The sequence below is a fragment of the Larus michahellis genome, chromosome 1 (genome assembly GCF_964199755.1).
Source record: "Larus michahellis chromosome 1, bLarMic1.1, whole genome shotgun sequence".
Taxonomy (NCBI): Eukaryota; Metazoa; Chordata; class Aves; order Charadriiformes; family Laridae; genus Larus; species Larus michahellis.
Window position 1 is genome coordinate 118,260,409 of NC_133896.1, and position 26,893 is coordinate 118,287,301.

At 41.4% G+C, this 26,893-nt stretch overlaps 1 protein-coding gene across 4 annotated transcripts in view; it reads right to left on the reverse strand.

The window, feature by feature from the left end:
* Window positions 1-26,893, reverse strand: part of APP (amyloid beta precursor protein) — a 222,601-nt gene that overhangs the window by 110,629 nt on the left and 85,079 nt on the right. For all 4 annotated transcript variants that reach the window (XM_074600232.1, XM_074600221.1, XM_074600209.1 and 1 more), the window contains exons 4-5: window positions 6,221-6,333; window positions 4,540-4,733 (exon numbers count right to left, since the gene is read on the reverse strand). In XM_074600232.1, the coding sequence (XP_074456333.1) occupies window positions 4,540-4,733; window positions 6,221-6,333 (307 nt within the window). The remainder of the gene's footprint in view (window positions 1-4,539; window positions 4,734-6,220; window positions 6,334-26,893) is intronic.

Consider the following 26,893-nt stretch of genomic DNA (forward strand, 5'->3'; position numbering starts at 1 on the left):
CTACCTCCTGCTCCTGAGCCACGGGACTTAAAGAACAGCTTTCTATATAACCCTCAACAGTGAGGATTATGGTGCCTCAGCATCCCTGCTGTGAAAGAAGGAAAATGACAGCAGCCTATTTCCCTGGTGGGAAGGAAAGCCTGGGGGGTCTCAGGCACAGTGACAGGAAGATGAGGAGAGGCACGTATAAGACAGATGTAGACAGACAAAACCTGGAAGTTTCCAGCTTGGCCATCACTCCTAAAGATGTTCAACCTTGAATGTCAAGGACACCAAAGCTTACAGCAAGTGCCCCGGTACAGGCAGGAGGGCCACAGGGCTGTGCTGAGTCTCAAGGGCAGCCAGAGCTTGCAGGTCACTTGACTGAGTTGTAGCTATGCAGGGGGAGCTCTGCAGCTATATTGAAAGCCAGCACCTGCATCTGGCTGTCCCTCAGGCAGTCTTCAAGGTAAAGTTTAATTAAAGGCGCGGATAACAGCAAGGAATGCCACTGCTGAAAAATGCTCGTGACCTCTTAGTCAGAGTTATATGCTATTTCAGGACGAGCATGACTTGACGCAGTCTCAGAAGCATGGGTGGATCCTGCCTCTTGGCCTCATGAACAAAAAGGGGGTATATCACACCCATCACCAAAATACATCCTCCCTCCTTTCCCCAAATACTGCCAACAAGCCACATCACAAGGCAAGCCACATCCTTTTACACCCACACCCAGGTGGTGGTCAGACACCGGGTAGAAAGAACGTCCGCCTGTGATGGCGCCGCAGCCCAGGCTGCCTCCACCTGCCCTCTGATGGTGCAGATACAATGTGCTGCTGAGCTTTGCTTCCTCCTGTGCGGAGGAAAACACCCATGACAAAACAAAAAAGAAAGTTCAGTGCTCCAGAGACAACTGTTTGTGGTAAAAACACAAGACAGTTTGAAAAAGGACTTTTACAAAAGGAACAGGTGCAATGTGTTTTCCTCTAAATATTCAGAATCATAAATGCAAGTTTTTTAAAATTTAGATCTGAATAGCTTGAGATATAAAGTTACTTCAAAATACATCACCTACACGTTGGAGTCTGCTTCGTCACGACAGGAGTTTTGAGAAACGAGGATATATGTACTGGGCATGGGCTGGGTGAGAGACAAACCCACAGCTATCGAGCCAGAAGGCTCCACAGCCAGACGTGAGAAACAAGGAATATGAAATCCCGCAGCTGGTGTCATTTGCAGCAGACTGGTTTCAGCTTAGGTGAGAGGAGTGGGTTATGTTCTACCCGGAACACTCAGCAACTCTTAATACCAAATAAATTGAGACATGAATGGCAAAAGCACATAAAAGGCCTTGTTTGTACAACAGAACCAAACTCAGATCTTAATGAAACAAAAAATAGAAGAAAGAGCAATTACTGAAGTTCTCATGTGGTACTGGCAACTAATTTTAGCCAGAAATTGTGACTTCTGGGTTAAAAAATGGGTAAAAAAGTCAATGCAGAAACTGCCGCAACAGGAATTCCTGCCACAAACCTGCAGTAATGGCATGAAATCCTACTCCTAAAGGACCTGCTCCTATCTTCTAATTTTTGTATCTTTGCATGAACAAAGTACTTGAAGCAGTGGCCACAAAAATGACCAGCAAAGCAAACGCAATAATTCCCCAGAATGACTGAGTGCGCGCCCCCCCCACACACACACCCCCCGCAAGGGACAGCATGTGTCTCATGATCGCGCGCTGAAAGCCGTCAACTGGAAGACATCAACAACCTGCGCTCAGCTGATCTGACCCAAGTAAAAGCTATCCCGATTCCTGAGTGAGGAAAATACTTCAATGGATACTTTGCCCAACTGATTGGCAAACAGCATACCCCCTTCCCTGCCCGGAGAGGGGCTCCGTGAAGCACCCAGACCTCCTCTGACAAGAGGGGCTTTGCTTCAGAGCTGCTGAGCAGCAGGGTCAGCGTTAGCCGGTGCACGAGCTACCAGCCCCTCCTCCTCCCTGCGTGCAGCGTCACACCAAGGACGTACTTACACACAAAGGGATTCTGAACTCGTTGGAAGGCTTCAAGACGAAGCAAACAGTGTCAGTGTGGGATCACCCGCGTAAGGTGAAAAAATGTAGACTTAACTAAGCACTTCAAACAGAGGTGCTTTAATAATAGAGAATATTGGGAATTCGGCATTAGGAAAGTGTCCCCCTACTTTACACTTCCTTTCTCATCCTTCCTCCCTCACAATCATCTTACGACTGAGGCATATATATATATATCTATATTTATATACAAACATATGCTCATATATGTATGAATATACACACAAAATTTGAACTACCACCTACTGCTGCATGAGAAATGAGTAATCTATTTTTTTTATATGACTAAATTTCAAGAGTATTTCTGGCTCCAGTACACACAGTTTGAATGCAGCTGGGAAGCTGAAGAGGCAGCAAGAAATAAGAGTGAGTCAGTGTAAAAGAACTACAAACTGCTTGGCTCTTCATCTGCAGTTGAAGTACAAGCGCCCCATAAAAGAACCCTTTCAATTTCCTTTTGCATCCACTTCTGTGGGAGGGGAGGAAAAAAAACCCAGCAGTATTTGCTTGGGACTTCAGAAATGGATTCAAATGCAATTACAGTTCCTATTCCTAATGGATACAAAATTCATGAAGTTATTCTTGAGCTCGTCTCTTCAGATATTAAACTGCTTTATGAGGAACAAAACAGACTAGAATAGTAAATTAAATGTTCAGTGACAAACATGAAAAATACAAAAGTAAAAGGGATATTTCTCTTACAAACAAAACTACTCTATATATACCCCTGTGAACTCTTTTATTTAAAATATTTTAGGAATCTTTGATCAGATATATGAAACAAAAGGTTTATATCCATGTATTTTATATATAGGGATACATAATAAATAGAAGATATATAGATAAGACAGGTAATAGGTATATCAGATAGATCTATGTGTGTATCTTACACGTGTGTATATATATATGTATGATGAAAAAAAAGCAAATTTGTCTCAATTAGAGCAAGGTCTGTACTCATGTCTTATTCTAAGAGAACACATCCCAATCAAAATCTAAATGAAATACACAGAAGTGACACAGCAACAGTCCAAAGGCTGATTTACAAATCCCACTGAAAGGGTTATAAATTGTGACACTTTGACAGCTGTTGGAAGTACAAGTCAGAAAAAAGCCTGAAGATGTGAAGGCGGAAGATGCAATATTACTTGATGCAGGTTTCTTGCATCAAGCAGCCCTGACCATTCAGTCCCATTTATGAGAGACAACTGGAAATTACAATGGGCAAATATTTATTTTAATTAAACTTCTTCCATTACTCACAAAGAACTCTTCCCTGTAAGACTTACTAATGCTTTGTCAGGAAAGATTTAGATGCCCACCATGGTATGGCTTCTAATTTTTCATTGTCTTAATAGCATCTCTCTGCACTAAATTACTGCAATTCAATCTCTCTCCTTCATCTCTACGCTGTTCCTGAACTTGTGTCCATCTGGATTATTAAAAACCCCAAACTTAATGCAATTCAGAACTATTAACTTTCCACATTATTCACTTCATTCGGTTCCCAATTATTTTCAGGGTTCTCCTTGAAACCACTTGTAATCTGCCCCAAGTTTTTGATTTTGTGTATTATTTGTAAAAGATGCAGTATCATCATCTAAGGAGAAACACTGCATTAGCACAGTATGAAGTGATGGAAGTCTAGGGAGCACAAACAGAATTTGAACGTAGATCTTAGTTTTATGAAGAAAGCCATCTGAGAGAGTTGTTTGAATTCAATTGCAAGGACATAACATTGTACTCTGTTCTCACAATTGCTGTCTAACATGCTCAAGAGAGTGATATGAAAAGGCTTTGACAGCTCTGGACCACTCAGTTACAACACTGTCATAACCTGTATTTGGCTCAAAAATCAGCCTATGTGCACAGGGGATGTTAAAAGATAAAGACAAGCATGGTATTTTCCCATCCACTGCTGTCTTGCAAAGGAAACCTCTATACTCTAACTTAACAGTAGCATATTAATGAATCTGTCAAAGGCTAGATATTAAAACAGATTGTCTTTTAGATCATGTTTAGAAAGTAATTGTCAGCAGAAGAATATTCTTATGGTAATAGTGGCGCACAGCTAATGTCTATTATGAATGAAGACATTTCAGAACCTCCAACGGTTATGTTGGCTGAGTATCTGCTGCAGTACTCCAGACTGCACATGAAGCATCTTAAGAGTACAGTATTTATCATTAAGTTGTCAAGAAGTATGTATTTAAGCATTTTTGTTATAAATATGGCAATACTTCTCATTGAACATGAAGGCATCAAAAGCACAATAACTGTATTAACAATAAGCTTGTCTGTAGCAAGTTAAAAATAAACTAGTAGAGCTCTGACGTTTGCAACCATTGTAGCTGCAAGTTCACTTACAAGGAGCAGCGAGTCTTTCACACAGAGCCCTTTTAGACAGATTTTTGGCATCTTTAATAAAGACAGTAACAAGTTGAAGGGTAGAAAGTCACTCTTACCTTCCATCTGCATAGTCTGCATCTGCGCCTCCCCACCAGACATCTGAATCATCATCTTCAGCATCAGCTGAATCGAGATTGTCGCTTTCCTCTGCTAATGGGCAGCAAACAAACTCCACACCACGAAACTTGTCGATTCCACAGGGCAGCAGCATGCCATAGTCATGCAGATTCATACTCTTCTCACTACAGGACTACAGGAAATAGAAAGCAAACAGCAAAAATATTGTCATGGAGGACGCCAGAAAAAACATCACAGACCTTGAGAAAATGTTAAGGGGCTGCGTACTGTCTTAGGAGGTTGAAGCTGGTGAACTGCGTGATCTCTACATTTTCAAACACAATTTAGAGTGGTCACATGTGCATTCACTGCCTGCATTGTAGATAGCTCCCTGCCTGTGTCTGCATGGCCATTGTAAGCAACAAGCTCTCCCTTCCCCTGCCCTTTAGTCTTTGACAGTATAGAAAGCCCCGTCTCCTCCCATATACTTGATGACTCTGTATCCTCTTGCCTGAAATCCTCACAGGGTCTGCCTCATAAACAGAAAACTCAAAGGCAGAGTGGTAATTTGATGTATTAATCCTGATGTATTTATGCTATTAAAGAGTTTGTTGCAAAACAGATTAGTATTTAAAATATCTGATATACTGGAAACACACTGTACCTGGCCTGACAGGTCTGCCAGTACAATACCTTCTAGCCTTGTTCGGAAAACAATCAGTTGTGCATAATTATATCTTAAAGATACAGTGATGTAGGACAGAAAGATATAGTGATGTAGGACAGGTGAAAAAAGGAAAATAGTTCAATGGTGCACAGTGATGATGCTCAGCTATTCTATTCTAAGGTTCCAAGTACTTAAAATGGACTAGAATTTGCCTGGAGGAAGGTTGGTGCTTTAAACACTTAATTTGAGGGGCAACAGTACCATTCAAGCAAGAACTGAAAATGTGAAGCTGCTAAGCACATTTCAATTTTGATCTCCAGAAGGTGGGATAACCTACAAACTAAGAGGTTCCCAACAAAGTAGCAGCCAGAAATCTTCGTGAAGCTCATCTCTGTTTATATTCCTACAAACTTTCTACACAGGGACAAAAATGTCCAGAACACATTTGTGATTTTAACATTAGGTTTACTTCTGGTAAAGCACTGGTAAATTGTAAAAACTCTGTGCTTGACTACAAAATGTCTTTGGCTAGTCCTATGCCTTACCAGCTCTCCAACCCTTTTATGCTGAATTTCACATACTGCATTCTTTGAGGCCTGTTTGATCTGTGTGAGGCACCTGGCACGCCAATAACTATAATGAGGACAATGATAAAGGCAAAGCCTAGGCAGTAGCGATTGGTCTTTCGTTCCAGAGCAGCAGTAACACAGGAGGCCGGAGGAGGCAGAGAACACGGTGAGTGAGAGTGGATGCGGCGGAAAAAACAAAAAACCAGGGCTATGAAACAGGGTCAATGTTCAAAGGTCAACATTAAGTATCCAGTAGTGGTCTGCATGTGCTCAGAAGACCAACTCCTGTGTCCTACCCGATAAAGCAGAACAAAAAGCCATTCACCCAAACATTCCTCAGTACTGCTTTTTGTTTTCCCTGTCATTGTTATATTTAAAACTCAGCCTCAGAAGAGTGATACAGCTCTAAAGAAAGAAGGCAGGAAAGAAGACAGATAAAGGTACCTCTTTAGCAACAGTATGCCAATGCAGGTGAGTTTCACACACATCCATCCTTTCCTGGTGAAGGAACTTGCACTTGTCTGGTACCAGAAGGGCATCACTCACAAACTCGCCCACTGAAAGGAAAAAAACAAACAAACAACAAACCCAAAAACATTAATTTTGCTTCCGGTACCTCATCCTTTTAAACTTTTAGCTAGGCATAGAGCAGCTTTCATGAATGAGTGGCAGGGTCTGTTTGCAGAGAATGAACAGTTTCTAAATTTGCTTTCATTTGCTTTCTAAAGTTGCTTCCATGATCACCTTCTTCAAACTTTCCATTTGAAAGTAGCTCCTGTCCTTGATCTCAGAGGTGTATTAGATTATGCAAACTTTAGCATAATTAGATTATGAAAACTTTAGCGTAATATGCTAACTTCCATATATCCAGTGTGAAAGTTGCAGGACCCATCAAAGATGTGTGTGGTGCAACATGAAGTCCAGAGTCGGTGAATCCAGCTTCTTGAGGTGGGGTGCAAGGATGGGGAGGGACAATTACATTTTGCATCTGCACAGCAGTAGGGAGGGGTTTTGAACTGTTTTGAAATACTCAGTTTTTCCACACAAAACAAATCTGACACCAAACACATTGTTTCAAGCAATTTGAGAGTATTTCTGCTGAATTACAGCATTAACACATACACAGTCCACTTAGTTATTTTTGTTGGTGCAGCCTCATTTCATCAGCCAGACCAATTCAGGTTAGCCCAGAAGGTTGATGAGCAACTGGAGCTCATCAGCCAGGGAACAAGATGATTCATGGATCACCTGAGTATCTGGTCAGATTGAAGCAGGGGAAAAAAGGCTCTTTAGCAAGGACATAACTGACCAAAGAGATTGTCCTGGCTTCAGCAGTAAGACAAAAATTTACACGCTAATGAAAAAAAACAATGCTCACACCTTCAGTACTAACAAATAAGAAGAAACCCAGTTGATAAGTAACATGATTTGTTAGACTAAAATCACTGTAATTCTGTACGATCCTTGCATTGCAATTAAATAACCCCCGAACCCCTCAAAGATATTTTTTAGAGACAAATTAGAGAGTACTTTCAAGAAGTCTATATACTGAGCAGACTCTGGATTGTGAAAGCACGTGTGACATACATGTGACAGTGACATACTCTAATGCCTGCAAATTAACAGAAATGCCTTCTAGAGGTGTCCAAAATAACCTTGCAAAAGTAAGGAGTTAACACACTTTCTGGTAACCCAAACCACAAAATCTGCAGCTTCTGTTAAAAAAAAAAATCTCTGCTCCCAGTGGTATCACACCCAAATCTTGCACTGAAATTTGAATAAATTTGCACCTTGTTTTTAGCTGTATTTGTCATTGTAGGGGACCATCCTGCCACATACCCGCAGTCACCCAGTACACACGTAACTGCTAACGCTCAATATAGCGAAGTACCCGAGCACTAAGCAAGCATAGGGGTGTATTGCTGAAGACTCACAGAGTATGTCGATTTGGCTCTCCTAGGACAAACGACTTCACGCAAGAACTGCAGCTTTACTTTGTTGGCTGTTCGAGCATGCAAAACATTCAGAGCAGTGCTTATGGCAAAGATTTCTACACAACTGTGAAAAAAACATACAGTCCTGGAGTGTGTCTTACTCCAGCAAACTAGATCCGATTTCACAAGCTATACACACAATAATGCGCGCCACCCTGTGTTGTCTGTCCGACTTGTGATAACCCCTGCATGAAGCTATTCCATTTACCTTAACACCCTGTAACATTGACAGAGTATCGTATGCGCAAATTTAGGAGACAATTAACGGTATACCTCGTTGCTCAAAAAGATTAGCCTACATCATTTCAGCAAAAGTAACAAATACTGATGTACCCCTGAGTTACAGCCACCAAATATAAGATGGAAAGCTATAGGTCAAAAGTTCTAGGCAATGCAGCCTGGGCTGCAGTATCATTAACAGTATGTGTGAGTATGTAATTCAATTTTTTTAAAAAATAATAATTTATTGAATGTCTGATTATATCAACCAACTCATATCAATACACTAAAGAAATACTAGACAGACACCTGGTCTAGTGGGAGGTGTCCCTGCCCATGGCAGGGAGGGTTGGAACTAGATGATCGTTAAGGTCCCTTCCAACCTAAACCATTCTATGATTTTGATAAAATTGAAAGTACGGTTTTAGATTTGATTTTTACACACAAAACGTACACCTCCTTTATAAAATCAGAGTTCTTGAAAATAAGGTAACAGCATCCTCCTGGTAACCCAAATTCTCATTTCTAGTGAGACTCTGTTTTGCAGAGTTTCACAGAAATAAACAACTCATTGGAACAAGCTTCCCCCTGGTTTTCAGAAGGAAAGACGGAGCTGGGGAGAAGGGTGTTGTTTAAAGTGACACTCCTTCACTATACAAAATTATAATAAATTATTTAGGGTTGTGAAAATCTGTGCAATAGTAATCACTCACAACTTCACATGTGCTTCCTATTGCCTTCAATTAATTTTTTTATTACAATTAAAATTTCATTCTGCTCATTATTTACACATACATACAGCTTACACTCTGGAAACTTTTTTCATCCTTTTCTTTATCGTGATTAACGAAGTTTAAATGCAAAGCTTTGAACTTTTGTTCTTTTTTTTGTTGTTAAAAATAAATTAATGTTTAAGTGGCAGTTTGATGAACCAAACTGAGTTCATTTGACAACTGCAACATTTATTTTGCCTAGTTTAGTCTCACAGAAACATTAATCCATCAGAAAGAAGAGCTTCAAACACTTTTGACTCACAGACAAGCTTCTACCTGTATTTCTCCAGTACACATTTAACTTTCAGTGCTGCTGAATCATAAGACTTTAGGGATTATTTGCTTTTTTGAAGAAGTAACCCACAGACTACACAGGGAAAACAAGCCTGCACGAATGGAGAGCAATCTTGTGCCTCCTTAGAGAGAGGGCCGATATGTATTGGCTCTAAAAATAAGTAAAAATTGTAATACTACTTTGCCAGTACAAGCCATGACTAAGGTAGCTATGCATTAGTGCATTTTTTTGACTGATGGAGCATCCCAGTCCAGCCGGGCTTGTAACTTCCACTCTAAGGTGCTGGGACTGCAACACATAATTCAACTTCAAGATTATTTTTCCTTCCAATTCAGCAACACAACTTGCACCACGCCAGGCTGCCCTCGGCCTGGGAGGTTCAAGTCGGACAAGCATTTCCCGAGGCAGCAGCACTGCCTTACAAGCCTCCCTGGCCCTGCACTATCCCCTCGTTCCCACCAGCACCTTACCCCTGCTCCTGCACCAGGGGTGAGCCATGGCTAAACCACGACCACACCATGGACAGACAGGCTTGCAAAATTTGTACCAAATCCACACAACAAAGCGTCAGTATTATTACCACCACCACCACCACTACCTCTTTCAGGCTTGTATTTATCACTTTTTCTTGTACTTTACAATCATAGAATCATTTAGGTTAGAAAAGACCTTTAAGATATAATCAAGGCCAACCATTAACCTAAAACTGCCAAGTCCACCACTAAGCCGCGTCCCTAAGTGCCACATCTACACATCTTTTAAATACCCCCAGCGACGGTGACTCAACCACTTCCCCGGGCAGGTTGTGACAACCACAGAACCAGAGAATGGTAGGGGTTGGAAGGGACTTCTGGAGATCATCTAGTCCAACCCCCCTGCCAGAGCAGGGTCACCTAGAGCAGGTTGCACAGAAACGCGTCCAGGCGGGTTTTGAATGTCTCCAGAGGTGGTGACTCCACCACCTCTCTGGGCAGCCTGTTCCAGTGCTCTGCCACCCTCAAAGGAAAGAAGTTCCTCCTCATGTTTAGATGGAACTTCTATGCTCAAGTTTGTGCCCATTACGTCTTGTTCTGTTGCCGAGCACGACTGAAAAAAGCCTGGCCCCATCCCCCTGACACCCACCCTTTAAGTATTTGTAAGTGTTGATAAGATCCCCCCTCAGTTGTCTCTCTTCCAAGCTGAAAAGACCCAAATCCTTCAGCCTTTCTTCATAAGAGAGGTGTTCGAGTCCCCTAATCATCTTGGTAGCCCATTGCTGCACCCTCTCCAGCAGTTCCCCGTTCTTCTTGAACCAGGGAGCCCAGAAATGGACACAGTACTCCAGATGCGGCCTCACCAAGGCAGAGTAGAGGCAGAGGATGACCTCCCTCGACCTGCTTGACACACTTTCAGTGAAGAAATTTTTCCTAACATCCAATCTAAACCTCCCCTGGCACAACTTGAGGCCATTTGCTCTTGTTCTATCGCCTGTTACTTGGGAGAAGAGACCAACACCCACCTCTCTACAACCTCCTTTCAGGTAGTTGTAGAGAGCCATAAAGTATCCCCTCAGCCTCCTTTCCTCCAGGTTAAACTATTCCCTCAGTCACTCCTCATAGACATGTTTTCCAGCCTGCTCCAGCACCTCAATGTCTTTCTTGTAGCGAGGGGCCCAAAACTGGACACAGTACTCAAGGTGGGGCCTCACCAGTGCTGACCAAGTATAGGGGGATGATCACTTTCCTAGAGCTGCTGGCCACACTATTCCTGATAAAAGCCAGGACAGTGTTGCCCTTCTTTCCAAAAAAAAGGTCCTTCAGACCCGGGCACACTGCTGGCTCATAATCAGCTGGCAGTCAACCAATAACCCCAGGTCCTTTTCTGCCAGGCAGCTCTCCAGCCACTCTTGCCCAAACCTGTAGCGCTGCATGGGGCTGTTGTGACCAAAGGGCAGAACCCGGCACTGGGCCTTGTTGAACCTCATACATTGGCCGCAGCCCATTGATCCAGCCTGTCCAGATCCCTTTGTAGAGTCTTCCTACCCTCAAGCAGATCAACACTCCCATCCAATGTAGCGTTGCCTGCAAACTTACTGAGGGTGCAATCAATCCCCTCATCCAGATCGTTGATAATGATCTTAAACAGAACTGCCTTCTTTTCTGCCTTCTTCAGCATCTCTGGTATTTTGATTCCAGCTGTACATCTGTGCTCTGCTGAGGTACTCTAATAATGGACCATGATGGCACAATTTGTCTTTTGGTGAGCTCATAAATCGCTCAACTCCCTCAAGTGATCCAACACACAACTATAACAGCTACTTTTTTTCCAGTAGCTGCTTACCCACTCTTGCAGGGAAGGGCTGGAAAAAATCAGATCCCTCTGGCTTGTCAGTTTCTGACCCATCTGGAGAAAAGAGCCCTGAAGGGGAATTCTGGGCAGAGATCATGTTACCACATTAGAGAAACCCACTCTGTGACTACAATTCATTTAGCTGAAGGCCAGCAATCCGCTGCCCGCCCTTTTGAAAATAAGTGGCTTGTTCATAATTCAGATCTGTGTTTGTTAACAGCAACATTTAAGTTGCTGTATCCACTGTCTGCACGTCACTGGAACACCGATTGTGTCAACACAGTTAAGTCAAACTTAATTTCATTTTACAAATCTTGTTTCCTTTCCTAATGTCAGTAATCCCTTTCCTGATGCCCAATTCTCCATTACACTTGTGGCAGACTTCCTCATATTGCCCCATATTGCAATTCACAATTTTTAAAGACAGTTTTGCCCAAGATTATGATGCCACATTTTACTATCAAATAATGTTACTTCACTCAGACACATCCTCTGAAAAATACTCTTGGAACAATAGATTTTGTGCTGTAATACCAGAAGTTCTGGTTCACAAACTAATTTTTCAACCCAGCAAAGACCAAGAGCAGCATTAAGACTCAACCTCTAATAAAAGAATTTGGATTATAGTAAAGGAGTCTGATCACACACATTTAAATCTTCTCTAGGAAAAAAAAGGCTCAGCAAGAGGGCACATTTGTAAGACGACAACTGCTCTATCTCTTTAAATGGCAGCTATGATATCAGGGCAAAGCAATTAAAAAAAAAATTACTATACCCCGTGTGAGACACAGTCCTAATCTGCAGATTTTCCATCCGCTGCATAAAACAGATGGGATGTGAGGATCCATCCAACATTGCACAAAAAGAGAGCAAAGATAAGATGATAAAGGTAATAAAACAAAATCCATGACAAAACCAAACACCTGCTAGCAGATGGTTGCAGATGGTTAGGATCCCAACCAAAAAATAAGCATGTTCAAATTATGTTCAGAGGAGTACTTTCAAACAAAGACTGTGCTAAATTTTGCATGAGGAGGCAGCACGCGTACTGAGGCTCTAGGACTCAAGGCTTCATTTCCCACGTCACTGATGAGAACAAGGCCTTGCTAAAAAGAATTTACAAGCTCAAGTGCTTGCGCCATGTGTATTTGAGTACCTTCAGAGAAACGTGTCTCTTCTCTGGGACTTTGCAGAGATTATCCCGAGCCCCCACACCCTTGGCACAGCACAGCAAGGGGCAGAGCGACCCTGTGCCTTTCCCCATCCTGCTGCCGCGGGGCTCTGCTGTGCCCTGCGCCCCCAGCACAACAGCTCAGCTCCCTGCGACCCCTCTGCTAGCTCTTGTGCCTACCCTGGCACGCTTCTTTACTACGTATGCTATTAAACATACATTATTACATTTATTTAAGCAGCCAGGTAACTTTAGGTGCTTTTATTGAGGGGGATGTTTATGTAGTCTTCATGCATGATGCTTTCTCTTGTTTCTAAGTTGGTAATTAAAGGTTAGCGGCAATCTGTATCAGGGTGCAAGCCAAACACATTGGCATCAATCAATGTGCAGAGAAACAATTCTTTATTGAAAATGCTTTTTCTTTTCTTCTTAAGTCCAGAAAAGCAGAGAAGATACAAAGCAGCTAGATACTTTAAAAATACGTTTCATTTTTCAGCAAAATGAGCTAGTAAGCACAATTAGCTAGCAACATGCTGGTCCAAGCACAGAGTACTTCAAGATTTTAGACTTGGTATATCTAGATGAAGAGGGTGAGGTGGTATCTGTCAAACCTGGTTTGAAGGAGAGTTTGCTGCCATGCCCGGCCCCTGGGCAAGGATTCCTGCCCCAGCCCACGGCGTGGCTCTCCTCTGAACTTTGGCACAAGTCACATTCACCCAGACTGTTAAGTATCTTCAGTCTAAAGGTTTTAACAACCTATAGCAAAACAAGGGCTTTGTAAATTTTTCCAATTTAATTTTAAATGGAAGTTAAAAAGGACTCAGTGTTTAGGAAGTATGTAAAAACCACGTGAAAAATAATTTCTACCTACACCATTACCTATGAATGACAACCAATATTAATACCAGTACCCAGCTAGGTATCAAATACCACCCTACTGTATCTCCTCCCCCCGTAACTCGTAAGCACTGAGAGCATCATTGAACAACGCTGAACCCCCCCAGGCAGTTGCTAGCAAAGGGCAGGCTGTGAAGGAGCTTGTACGCAAGGACTCCAGTGGGGAGGTGGAGAGCCCGGTGCTGCACTGCACACCCTGCCAGCCTTAACAGCTTGAAATCACCCCCTCCCTCAACCCCATCGCAAATGCCAAAGTTAGACACCTCTTCCTAAAACCCATTCACCAGCCAAGAGAAAGAAAGGCAAGGTGGTGCTGATAAGACACAATGTCTGTGTCCCAGCAGCTTGGTCCATCTGTATTTTTCTGGTGAGTAAGAGGCTTAACTTCTGCCTCTAAAACTGCCCCCAAAACAGCTCTGTAAGGAAACTGTCCTCACTCCACCATTTTATCTATCCGTAATCTACGGCATGAATTTCAGTAAGAGACCCAGGGCATGGCAGATGGACAGCAATGCAGACCCAAATTTGAAGGGCAGGAGCATAAGTGACAGCACAACCTGCACAGCCATCTCTGGGACATGAGGTGGGAACAGCTTCAGTCTTCTAGAGGCTCAGACAAAACCAACACTGACCCCATTAACATGTCTCTGTATAGACCCTTTCATCTTCATAAAGTCGCAAGAAGTTATTTCCCATAACTGTAGCTTTTTTCTATTATTGTTTTTTTGAGAAAAAGCTATCCACTGTGTTTTAAGCATCTAGAAGTAAGGCCAGTGCTTCTCCAACAGGCATTTTCACAGCATCAGAGCAAATGCCTACCGTTTCAGTATTTCTTCAATTTCTTCTTCAAAGAAGTCCTTGAATGCTTCTGTATTCCTGCTTTCAACCAAACTTGAAAAAGTAGAGAGTAACCCACTAAAAAGTGTTTTATTGTTCTGTTATTTAGCATACATAACAACAAATACACCCTGACACAACAACTCTCAAGTAAACTGTCTGCACTATTTACAGCATTTATCTGTTTTTATTAGGCTACCAAAGACAACAATTTCAGATGAACAAAGTTCTTCTATTAGATTAAAAACTGACTGGCCATTCTGGCTGTACTACACCTTAGCATCCTGATGCTCTTACAACAATTTTGAAAAATCATGACAATTAACGTAAGTTTCACACACTGCAATGGCATACAAGGTATGACAGGGACATACCAGGGACAGAAGATCAAGGTAAAGGAAAACCCACTGTAATGAACTCACTGACATCTAAATATCCACATAAGTACCACAACAAGGGTCCCAGTCTTGATATATCACCGGTTCTACTGCAATTTTTGGAAAGTCCAAATACCTCGCACAACTCTGAAGTCAAAGGGTTAAAATCCTTCAGGTACAATCCATCAAAGTACATTTGTCCAGATGAAATAATGAATTAATACCAAGAACTATACCTTTAAGTAATTAATGGTGTTTATTATGTCTTCATTTTTGTAAGATACTACACATAAAAAAGGATTATTCTCAAACCTTCCTCCTCCTTCTTCCTCTGTAACCCTTTGATCATAGACATAAATGGAATTTCTGCTCACTTTGCTACTTTTTTGCCTGTCTGCATTTTCTGATAAAATTATCTTACTTTCCAGACAGAACGCAAACATCATTCAGATTTGATGCATTATGCCAATAACGGATAACATCTGTTTACATGCAAAAAGATTCAAATACACATCATCACACGCTCTGGCATCTTTATAGACAGAGCATATAAACATTCCTTAAAAGTCTGCAGCACCTCAACGGTTCATTGAAGCATTAAGTTCATTTACTTCTCTCCTTTTTTTCGATTGTCTCCCCCATCTTCAAGGAAACAATCTTGCTGGGAGTACAATAAGATGCCTCTTCTGTCCCTCTCTTCCTCATTAATGCAATATAACAGAATCAAAATGCAGCCTCTCAAACATAATTTACCAAGAAACAGGGGAGTTGAGAAATTTCAGGATTGAGTTGCTCTCCCTTCCAATTCCTCGGTGCACTCATTACATCTGCAAAGCCTCTGCCACAAATGAGAGTGTGTTTGTTGCAGACACAGCCCACTCCCTCCCAATTATATAATCCTGCCTAATTTCTTGGAAATTATGAGTTAGGAAACAGCAGAAACAATAAAAGCTAGAAACGTCACTCTGGATAGCTTGACTCCATCCTGCCTCAGTCACAGAGCTCCTACGTGATGCTGCCCGAGCAAAAATCTTTTCCCCTCCTCCCACTGTGCTTAATTGCTTCCTTCCTCTCTCTTCTCTGCAGCCCCAATGGACTTTTCAGATCCACTTTTTACTCCATCATCGCAGTAGTCCTGTTTGATAAATCTGTAGCAGGACACGGTCAACTGCTCTGGAGGGCTGGTGAATGCATTGGGGACTGATGCCTAGTTGCTCACAGTGGAGGAAAGATTTTAAGGAGTAGGATGCCACCTGTGAGTGCTTGCCGCAGGGTTCTTTAGTGAGGTTTTTTTTTTGGTGGTTTTTGGACCGGGGGCTGGTTGTTTTTCGGTGATTCCAGGTCCCATCCTAAACTGACAGCAGTATGTCTAGCTAAAACAGATCTTCCGCAGTGCTATAAAAAGAGCAGGGAATGAAAAGCTGGAAGGTGCTGGAAGCCAAGGCAAGTTAGAAAAGACTGCTTGATTCTGCATACAGACTAACAGAGGGAACTACTGGGTTATCTAACAGGAGGACAGAATAACCCAAGAATTTATTGGAAATTGCCCGACCTACAGAAAACAGTCAGTAATATTCATAGAAAGGAATAATCCTGAAAAAAAGAACAGTAATAGAAAACTCTAAGGAACAAATTTGAAATGTGAAAGGCTTATTAATAAGACCATCTTGTGAAGATATAGTAAGACTTTGTCAAGATTCCCCAAACAGAATCCTGGGACAGTGAAAATTATTTCAAGTATCCCGGGCTATAACCAGGTACAGAGGAAAAAAAAAAAATAATCAGGAGGGAAATTACACAACACTGTCTAGAAGATGCAGTTATGTACCTGCCATTACATGCCAGCTGCCATTCTGTTTGAAAAGCATCCTGTCCCTGTGTAGCTTTTTACAGCAAGCTGCAGTAAAAGAAACACAGAATTGTTGCTCCTCAAAGCACTGACCACCTCAGTCGGGAAAGGAAATGCAAGGGACAAGTGAGTGGAGTATCTTGATCATCTGTGCCCCCGAAGGTTGTCGTGGAAAGAAAACCTGTTTTCTTCTTATATATTTCTTCTCTTTCAAAACAGCCAAACTCTTTTTCTTCCACACTGAAGCACACACATCTCTGTTGAGTAGTTTGTGTGGGGTGCAGGGGTGCGAGGAATGGGAGACAAAAGGGAAAGAAAATCAAAAGATTTCTGAATGCCACCTCAAATGCTGAGGACTTCCTATTACCAGAATGGCACAACAAAAAACTCCAGGCATTTGAGAATACGTCTTTTAGCAAGCTAAGATTCCCCTGGTCCCATCCCCCATTTTGTGCCAGTCATGTAATACAGAGCAATTCTCCATCCTCCAGTGTTTAAAACCACCAAAGGCCTTTTGTTCTCCACATCCAGTTCTTTTCACAATGCTTAGCTAATAAAAGCCATCACTGAGCACGTCCCAGGACCTCAAAATCATTAGCTGCTGAGTCAACCAGGTAAAATACAAAGTATACCACCATAGACACGAAAAAGTATTTGGGGAACTGACTAAAACAAAGGTTTTCTTCTTGAGGAGGCACTTTTTCCAAGAACTCCTTCACCAGAGGTCAAAGAAACAACACTATCTGGACTCACTATCCCAGGAAGGCTCAAGAGGAGGAAACATGAACCTTGGTTCATCATACATATGGGTGCTGCACATGTTCTTGGTAAAGGACCGCCTTTACCTCAAGCAAAGACCTATTTCATTCAGGACAGAAAAATGTTGTTGGTACACAGCCAAAACAGTCTTTATACCAGAATCACTGGTCTAGCGTTGAGATATTGTTAAAGCAAAAAAATGCGGGATACCGAGAAAAAGCCTCAGGTGGGGAGAATTGTTTTGCTGAAATACATTCTTTTCATCATTTTCAGGCTTTTTTTATATAAAGTACGTTTTGATTTTTTCATGTGCATCCCAAAAATATTGCCTCCTGCCTTGTAATCTTCTGACTTTTCTGAGAATCCCTTTATTCCTTGTACTCATGTACTTAAGTCCTCTCCCAATTATGCACCTCTTTCATGACTGACGAGCTCCTTTACAGTTCTGCTCCCATCAGTGCCAGGTGGGACGTTCAATAGTAGAGCATGGCATGAGCCAAGCACTAAACAAATACCAAAACAGCCGGTCGAGGGAGAAGTTGCTTATGGAAAGCCAGCACAGGTCACTCGCAGCTCAAGTGCTCCTGGTTCCCATGGCAGGTCACAGAAACCAGTAGAGCTGTGCTGGAATACCACTCAGTCACGTTTCCCATCAACTGGTCCTCCACCTCCCGCCCCTGTCTGGCAGGAGAACTGCCACCCCCTCCCATGCTCTAAATTCATGAGGAGAGATGGAGACACGTGTGCCAGGGTGTGTATTCGGCAATCACAACATGGAAAGAAGGATGGTAAGGAGAAGTTGAGGAGGTGTGATCTCCTCATTTTGTGATCAAGACAGGATCAACACATACCCTTCCCCAGACAAAGTACTTAATTTACAGGAGCTTTTGAGTTCCAGGCGTGAGTACTGGACCTCTTCAGGGCTCTCTCTTGCACCGTAAAGGAGTTTCCCCCATCAACAAACACCAGTCAGCACTAGTTAGACAACAAATAAAGAGAAACCCACCTTGTTCGGCTTTAACTGTTTTCAATCTGTACGTTAAACAGTTGATCTAAAGTAAGAAAGTCATTAACCATTCCCAGGCTCGCTCCAGGTAACATTCACTTTTCTCTGTACTCAGTAAGATTTTAATGAGGTTGGTTTTCCAAAAATGTCAAAAGAGAACAAAAGCTTGCAGCTCTTAAAAAATAAAAAGATTTCTAAGAATCTTTCCAGAAATTAACAAAATTGTATACTGTGATGTGATAAAGATCACTGATACTGCAGGATCCATTTTAATGTTCTTCCTTATATTTAAATACCAAGGATAATGTAATGGTATTTCTCAAAAGCAGATACATTCCAAATCTTAAGAAACCTTGTCTTTGTGCATCTTATTTTCCCCCCACTGCCTTCAGGTTTTTTAAAACTGTAATATGGCTGAATTTCAAAACAGATTACGCTTCATAAATATTATCAAATGCAGGAATTTTAACATTCTAGCTATTAACATCACGTTCTGCTGCTGCCGAGATGCATGACAATCTGCACGGCGGTGGTTGCTGGTTTTGCTCCCTTCCTCGCAGCAGGCAGCAGACATGTTTTGCAGCAAGATCTGCAAGTGCAAATCTCCAAGCACTGTAAAATTCTGTGCCCTCCTTCTGGCTGAAGTGACACTTAATGCACTTCATTATGCAAGATGTACTTGGAAAATGGGCTCTGAAATGGAAACAGCATACAATAAGAAGTAATTGGCTTAACTAATTCATTATTGCCCTATGTATTCATACTAGAGACTTGCTAAAGACATCAATCAAACGGTAAGATGGCACAAATATAGGATGCTTGGAAACAACTCAGCACAACCGGGACCAGTGATCCCACTGTGCTTTGCATTATTATACGATGAGATGTATCTCATAGGTAGTTCTTAGCAATTGGGGTAAAACGTCTTGCATTAGGAATAAAGCACTAGTCACTGATGTCTCGAAGGAGTAATGACCGTAAGCCTACACGTAAGCGGAAAGAATGAAAATGCTACAGACAACTTTAAGGTTTGGCCATCAAAAGCCATTTCAAATGCTTGGATTCCAATGAGGTATGTACCGATTTTAAACAAGTGTTTACTTCAGTTAAGATTTCAGTTTTGTGTTTTTTTTTTTTCTACCCTTCCTAAACACCTTCATACTGCATGTTTCTTTATAAAAATTTGGATTCTTTTTACTTCAGCAGTAATTTAATTCAGTTGTTGCTCTCTCTCTCTCTCTCTTCTGGCAAAGAACAGAAATCACTACGATTCAGTTCAGGCAGTAGTTGTTTCTGCAATACCATCTTGTGCAAAGGCTCTGATAAGTGAATAAATAACACCATAAGCAGCAGTTGAAGATCAGCCTAGCAGAAATACTTTGCTGATTATTAACCACCTAAGCAATCACCTCCCATAACACTGCTGAGCCCTGAATATTCTCATTGCCAAGACCAAACTTTCACTCAAATTGTTACTGCCTGTTGGCCAAGGACTTCACTGTATTACTGGCAATATGGGAAAATAAGTAACCACTTTCAGGCTTTGCAAAGCTTACAAGTAACCAGATTAACAATTACCTGACAAAATCTGGGTTTGCTCTATACAGACAATACCAAGCCTTTATTCATCTTGCAGGAAGGATGGCAGCGTGGTCTGGCTGCTCAGCTACAAGGCAGCTGGGATGGGACAGCTTGGGAGAAAGGGAAGAACCGACTTGGACACGGTAATTCAAGGAAGCTACAAAATAAGCAGTCAGGTAGACTAAATGCAACGTTACATTTTGCATTCAGCAAGCACCTCTAAAAAAATAAAACACTAATTATAAGCAACGGACAACTGATAAACACCATCGTTTCTTCATGTAAGGACAGTTCTGAATGGCTAGTAAGCCATGTTTTAAGTATTAGGGCAACAGAGAACTCCCCCAAAGTTGTCTACAGCTATCATATACTGGTTCTCCAAAGAAAGTCTTCATGGTCAGAGGCTTCAAGTTGTTCGATTCATAGACTAGATTCTGATACAAGGTTCAAAGCAAAACCTGACCGATTTACGTATCTTTGAGAGATGATGGATTCTGAGGGACGTTCCTTTTATCTGGAGAAAGGCAGAAGCTGCAGCCACATTGCAAGAAAGAGGCTTTGGGGAGTTACAGGCCAGTCTGCCTCACTTCAGTTTCTGAAAAAATTCCTGTTGAAAGCCATTTCTGGGCACATGGAGATGATGACGATTTGCAATAGCCAAACACCAGATTTAACAAAGGTAAATCATGCTTGATCAACCTGAATTGCCTTCTAGAATGAAATGGCAAGATTGGTAATAAGAACAAAGCAATAGATAGCGTCTATCTTAATTTTAGCAAGGAATTCACTAATTCAGTGAAAAACTGATTGTGCTGTCAAGCTCAACAGGTAGTGGCTTACGGTTGTACTCCATCTGGAAGGAAGTAATAAGTAGAATACCTCAGGGCTTCACTTTGGCACATGTTTGGTTTAACGTATGTATCAATGATATGGAGGAGAAGACAGAACATGCCCTCAAAAAGTCTGCAGATGACCCCAAACTGGTGGGGGTGGGTGGGTGTCTTCACCTCCCCACACACTGGCCTTCAGAACGTTATTCTGTACTTTTCATGTGACCTACTGTTAGAGTTTTTGAAGTTGTTGCAAACTACAGTATCAAGAACGCGGTGCCTTGCATAGATCACAGTCACCTTCGCACACTCTGTGTGACAGCAGAAGATTAACTGAACAGCTTGCTTTTCTGTTATCTATCCCAAACAAGGATGCTAGCTGAGTCAACTTTACGGACAGACAAAACAGAAGGCATACTCAAGGCATACCCTCAGTATCATACACTGAAGTGTCCTGTTAACAGAATGGTTTCTTGCACCACCTTCTGCTGGCTAATGAGGAAGACAGTACGTTAGATTAGACAAATCACCTGTCTTACTAGATATACAAATTTTTTGAACCTGATCCAGACATTAGACAATAGTTTTGGGTTTTTTTTTTAAGAAAAACACAATGCAAATGCAATTTCTGGCTTATTACATTAAACATACTGACAAGGGAAAGGGCGCAGGATCCTGTTCACCAGGATCCAACTCTTCACGTGCCATTTGAAGGATAGGATGTGAAAGTAATGACTGCTACCAGCAACGGGGCTGAGTTGCTCTGATGAACTAAAAGGCAAAAGCTCTGTATTGTCACTAGCCCTCCCATGAGAGCACGCAATAACCCAGAAGGCAGTATAGCATACTTACTGCATTCTGAGTCAACAATTTCTGTCGATGTGCAATGCCATGTGAATATTTAATGTAAATATTACTACCTAAAAAAACCCCAAACCCTTACTTTCTAACAAAACTGTTCATCTCCAGTTCTCATTGCAAGAATTACTCAGTGAACACAGCAGGAGTAACCAAGAGCTGGTAGAAGATGGTCATATTTTACCAAGTGACTAGTTCTAACCTGTTTTATTTATCTTCCTCGTACATATGAGTCATTGTGGACAGAAACCAAGTCAGGATTAACATGCAAGATCATATTCTATTGAGAATTGAATCCTGTCCTTAAGGATTAATATTAACAGTATGTTATATGCAAATACTGAGGGCAATATGATAAAATAATATTTGCTATTTGCACAGACTTTATGCTCAGAAACACTGCCTGGTGTCTGTCTAATTCACAGTATCAGAATGAGGACTTTTTTTTTTAATTCAAATACCTTTTATCACATCAACAGATATATAAATTGAGAGAGTAAATGGATTTTAGAGTAAGATGAGCAACAGCAAGGAAGACATTAAAGTCAAGAACAGTAAATATATCATATTCTAGGCCTGCAGCAAGGATGACCAAATTAGATTGAATAAATCAAGACCAACCACTGGAATGGAACATTTTGTAATGCATCTGAAAGGTCTATAAAAGCTTATTTTCCAAAATTAAATCCTTTGCAGATTTTTGCCCCTAGTGAAAAGTGTCTATCTGAACCACCACTGAAAAAAAAATGCAAGGACAAAGCATCTGTCCCAAATGTGTAAGACAAACACAAGAATTATATTAAAGAAATCAAAGTCAGTATATTACATATTTTTACCTACATGTCTGACAACATGTATATATGAGCTGAAATGCATCTTACGAGGTCCACGCAGAGAACGGTAAGCTGGCCATAGCAGATCACGGGCAGTGCTCAGGAAAACCCAAATTCCATTAGGATGGAGTTACATATGGCACCAGAAAGGAGACAACTTTAAAGGACAGGTTAGTAATCAGTCAGAAACAAAAATTTTCAAAGCAGCAGATGAAAACTGATGTTACTCTGTGCAGTTCCTCTGATGTCAGCAGTAAGGCAACATTCCTGATAGCTCAGTAGCTGTGTTGGTAACCAAAAATGGAGAATATACACAAAAGAGTGCACCAGCGCAGTGTCTGCTGGTGGTGCTGCCTCTTCCCACACAAGTGCCTCTGCTCTGACTGCCCAGGAAGCCTGTCCTGTCTCTCAATGCTCCTCTTAAAGTCCAGCAGAGGAGACATCTTGTCAATAAACTCATAACATACTCAGGCCAGGACTGACTAAAGAGGACAGCAAGTGCCTCCTTGCTTGCTCGCATTTGAACTCAAATCGCTGAGCAAGAAAAGTTTCACCTAAATAGGATTTCATCATCCAGATAAGAATTTTGTACAGACCGTCATGCTTAAAACCTCTTTTTTCTTAGATATATTGCTTGGACTGTAGCGTCTAACCAAGGCTTCAGACCACAGCTGCCTCTTATGCGAGAGAGGTTCCAGGTGGGCCCCTCTCAGAGGGCTCTGCTGGAGCAGGGAAGGTGCTCAGGCACTTCTTGCAGCATGGCTGTTCTTGCTCAGAAATCTGAGCCTGCCACGTCAATTAAAAAGGTCAAGTGAGCTGACATCCCAGTTCAGCAAAACGAGCACTTTGCTTTAAACAGTACTTCAAAAATAGCAGTTTTGCCAAATGAGATGCAACATCAGTGAGGTTCTCCTTGAAGGTGCTATTTTACCCCATTTCATCCCCAGCTACAGTTGTCATGTGATAAACAGAAATCTTGAGACAATAATGGGGAATTCTACTTTAAAAAAAAAAAGGTATCATCTACAGATAACCAACTTCAGAGAGGAATGCTTGAACGTTTGGGCATGAGTTAGCCCACATACCCTCGTGTTGCACAGAGGCCAAAACACAGTGAAGACACCGTTCATACTTTCTCCTGTGGACGTGCAGTTGACAACAACAGGATTTTTGGGCAACGAGCAACCTCAAAGACAATTTGCAAGCCATATCACTGAAAGAAGGGAGGGGGACAAAAGGAAAGAGGCGGCACCTCAAAGCACTCAGGAGGCTCAGAAAGGCATCGTCCCACTCCACCACTGACCTTAATTAAACTAGTTCGCCTCAGCAGAGCACACGCTATTTTAGAGCACGTTTTTCTTAAGAGCTTTACCTCTGATAACGTAGAAAAACCTGCTGTAAATTGATTCTGTTGTAACAGACCAGATAACAGCCAATTGGTCATATTAATAAAAATGGCATTAGAGTTTAACTTGAAATTACACCTTCCATTTTAGTTAGAATTTAAAAGTTACTCTTGAAACACCTTGACATAGGAGACATTTTGTAAGTTATGAGGGCAGTTACATAATTGAAAAATTGAAATAAAAATTCACAGCTGCCTATCATTTTAGAGAGTTTAACAAAAAGGAAAGGTATAAGACACTTCAGTATTTCTCCTTTATGACATGGCAAATTAACTTGGAGCATCATTATTAGTTAATAAAGGAAAATAAATGAAGTATAAAAAGGTTCTGTGTAAGCTACAGAAGATTCTATCAAGTTTTAATATAAAAACCTTGTTTCCCACACTGAGAACAAAGTGACATATCAAAATATTTATGATTTACAGAACAGAGCAAAAGGGCATATGGAGGGGAAGTTCACACTGTAACTAGACTGAAGGTTGACTTTTTTTTTCCCCAAAAAATCTGAAAGAGGAAAAGAAATATGATGGATTTATCACTTCAGCGCTCTACAACAATACAACAATGACCGATTTACACATGCTGTGTTTTCTATTTTCAAAGTCAACCCAGTATTTAAGAGTATAAAACCCAAGACAAGTAGCAAAAAATACTCTGGGTAGGCAATGTTTCATGGGCCACTGATGAGCATGGGAACTTGTATTTTCAAAAAATTGTGAATACTGTAAATGTTTTAGATTGGCTTAGGCCAATCCAGGTCAATGCTTCTCTCAAAAAAGGGTGGCTCCATGCTCTCCTCTTCCTCAGGTACACCTCCCAGCTGGTCTCCTGCCGGCATTACCACATCTGAGACCACGCCATCATCAAGATCAGGGACCAGGGTTTTGAAACATCCCCTACCGAAAGGCAATTTCGGGATTATTTATTTAGTCAACTCAGCTCACATTTCACCAAAAACTGCTTGCCAACTGATCTTTTCTGATCTGACATGAGCTGCAAGAGGAAGGCTGGAGGCCAGGCAGCAGAAAGACAAACCCAGACCCATCACAGCCTCTGCAGGATTCCTCCAACTCTGCTCCAGCAAAGCGTTCATAGATGGCTACTGGCCTCTCTATGGCGAGCGCAGGCACCATCAGACAGAAACCCTGCCCAAAAGACTTCTGTTCTTCCCAGTCTGAAGAAAAGTTACGTAAAGCAATTCAAGCTTAGTCAGGTTATGAAACAGATGTAACAAAAGGTGTTACAGGGAGCCAAATTTGGGGTTGATTACAGAACTTATAAGGGATTCCACTGTAAGAAGGAAATATCTCCAAAAAGAAAACTACACATACACAGAGTCCACAGTAAAGCAAAGGGAAGGAGTTTGCCTATCATGTATTTAATATAGGCTGAATAAACAAATCCCAGAAAACAGGTAAGAGAAAACAGCTCCAGATGTAGCCTCATGTGTATGCTGTTGATAGTTTCTCTTTTGTACTGTAAGGTGAAATATGGGCTTTTCAGTCATAGGGCAGGATGCTCCTGCATTGAGTATCATAAAAATGGTAAAATAGTCCTTTTCCCAAAGGGTTTGTAATCTCTGTTGAGTAGACTGGTTCCAAACAGCTGCAGTCTCAGGGAGCTGATCATAAATAATCTTGTAACAGATTAAGAACAGCCACAAGGGGAAGAGAATGACTTGACAAAATAACAGATATTCAGAAATTGTGTCCTAGGTTAAACTGTAATAGAAAGGTATGAAAACACTTCATATACAAGACCAGCTCAATGAAGAACAGCTAAGAGAAATACTAAAACAAAACCCAGTCTCCTTCAAAGCACCGAGGATCAGACTTCCTCAGAAGCAGACACTGCTTATGTATTCACCCGGGTACCTTCTGGAAAAAGAAGTAGGAGCTGGTATTACTACAGAGCCAAAATTAATTTGTGTTACCAAAATTAACTTTGATATCAAGTTGTTATGATTCAATTTTCTGTTGACCTAGTTGGAATGATCTAATAGAAAAAAATAGGGTAATTTAAATATTTTAGACATCAAGAACTTACTGACAAAGCCACCGGGACTTAAAGATCAAACATATTAATGCAGAAAGTAAATAATTTCCAGTAATCATGATCCTCATTTATTATCCCTAGCGCAGGTTTTTGCTGTCTTTCAGCATTTCAAACTGAACAATTAGGAAATGATTTTAATGGCCAGGTTAAGAACTAAGATACAACTCTTATCTATCAATTCTGCATTTTTTAGGTACACACGAAAAATTCTTGAGTGGAAAACAAGAACAAAAAATTCAGCAGGTTAAGAAGAAAGGTTACAACTACAGATTTTTTTTTTTAAAGCACATGTGTATGTTCTACTAAAACTAAAGTACTTTGTATTAGCTTCAGGTTCACGTATTTAACTGGAACAAATTCCCCTTTAAGTTCCCTTAGTGATCATTAGGAAGAGTTTCCATGTGATTCTGAACATAAAATAAAAAACCCTATTATTACTTCTCAACCTGGAGGTCAGTAAGAAAGTTCAAAATGTCTGAACAAAGGTTAAATCCACAGTGAAAGCAAAATGCAGAACTGCTCATACATCCACTAAAACGGCTCATGAGGAAAGACTATACTGTAATCAGTAAATCAGCAGCAGTTCTTCAAGCTAATGAAGTACTAAAGCTATTAGCTTTATTTTTGTTAACAAGCAGGCTGTGGGTATTATTAAGTATTATGTTGGTATGATCTATGCATAAATACATCAAGTCTAGGAAGTTTAAAACCAAACTGGCCATGCACAAATGCTCTGCAGAGCCAGGTTTTCCCTTCCATAAATGCAAATGCAGGATTAAAAAACCCCACCCAGACGATCCCACCAGACGCTTGCTTTGGTAAATGAATGCCAGTGCATTCCTACCCCGGGTACCATAGCTGTTCTTCCTTTAGCTTCCTGTAACAACAGGGACGGGTAAACTACAGAAACTCGTGATACACCCAGCGCTAAGGGGCCAGACAAGGCTGGCAGGCAGGCGACGGTAGGAGGTAAGCGTCAGCTGGGTCTGGAGGGGACAGACGGCCTCCACATCAGCAGCCTCCCAGGGACAAGCTGGAAGTTCCTCGGA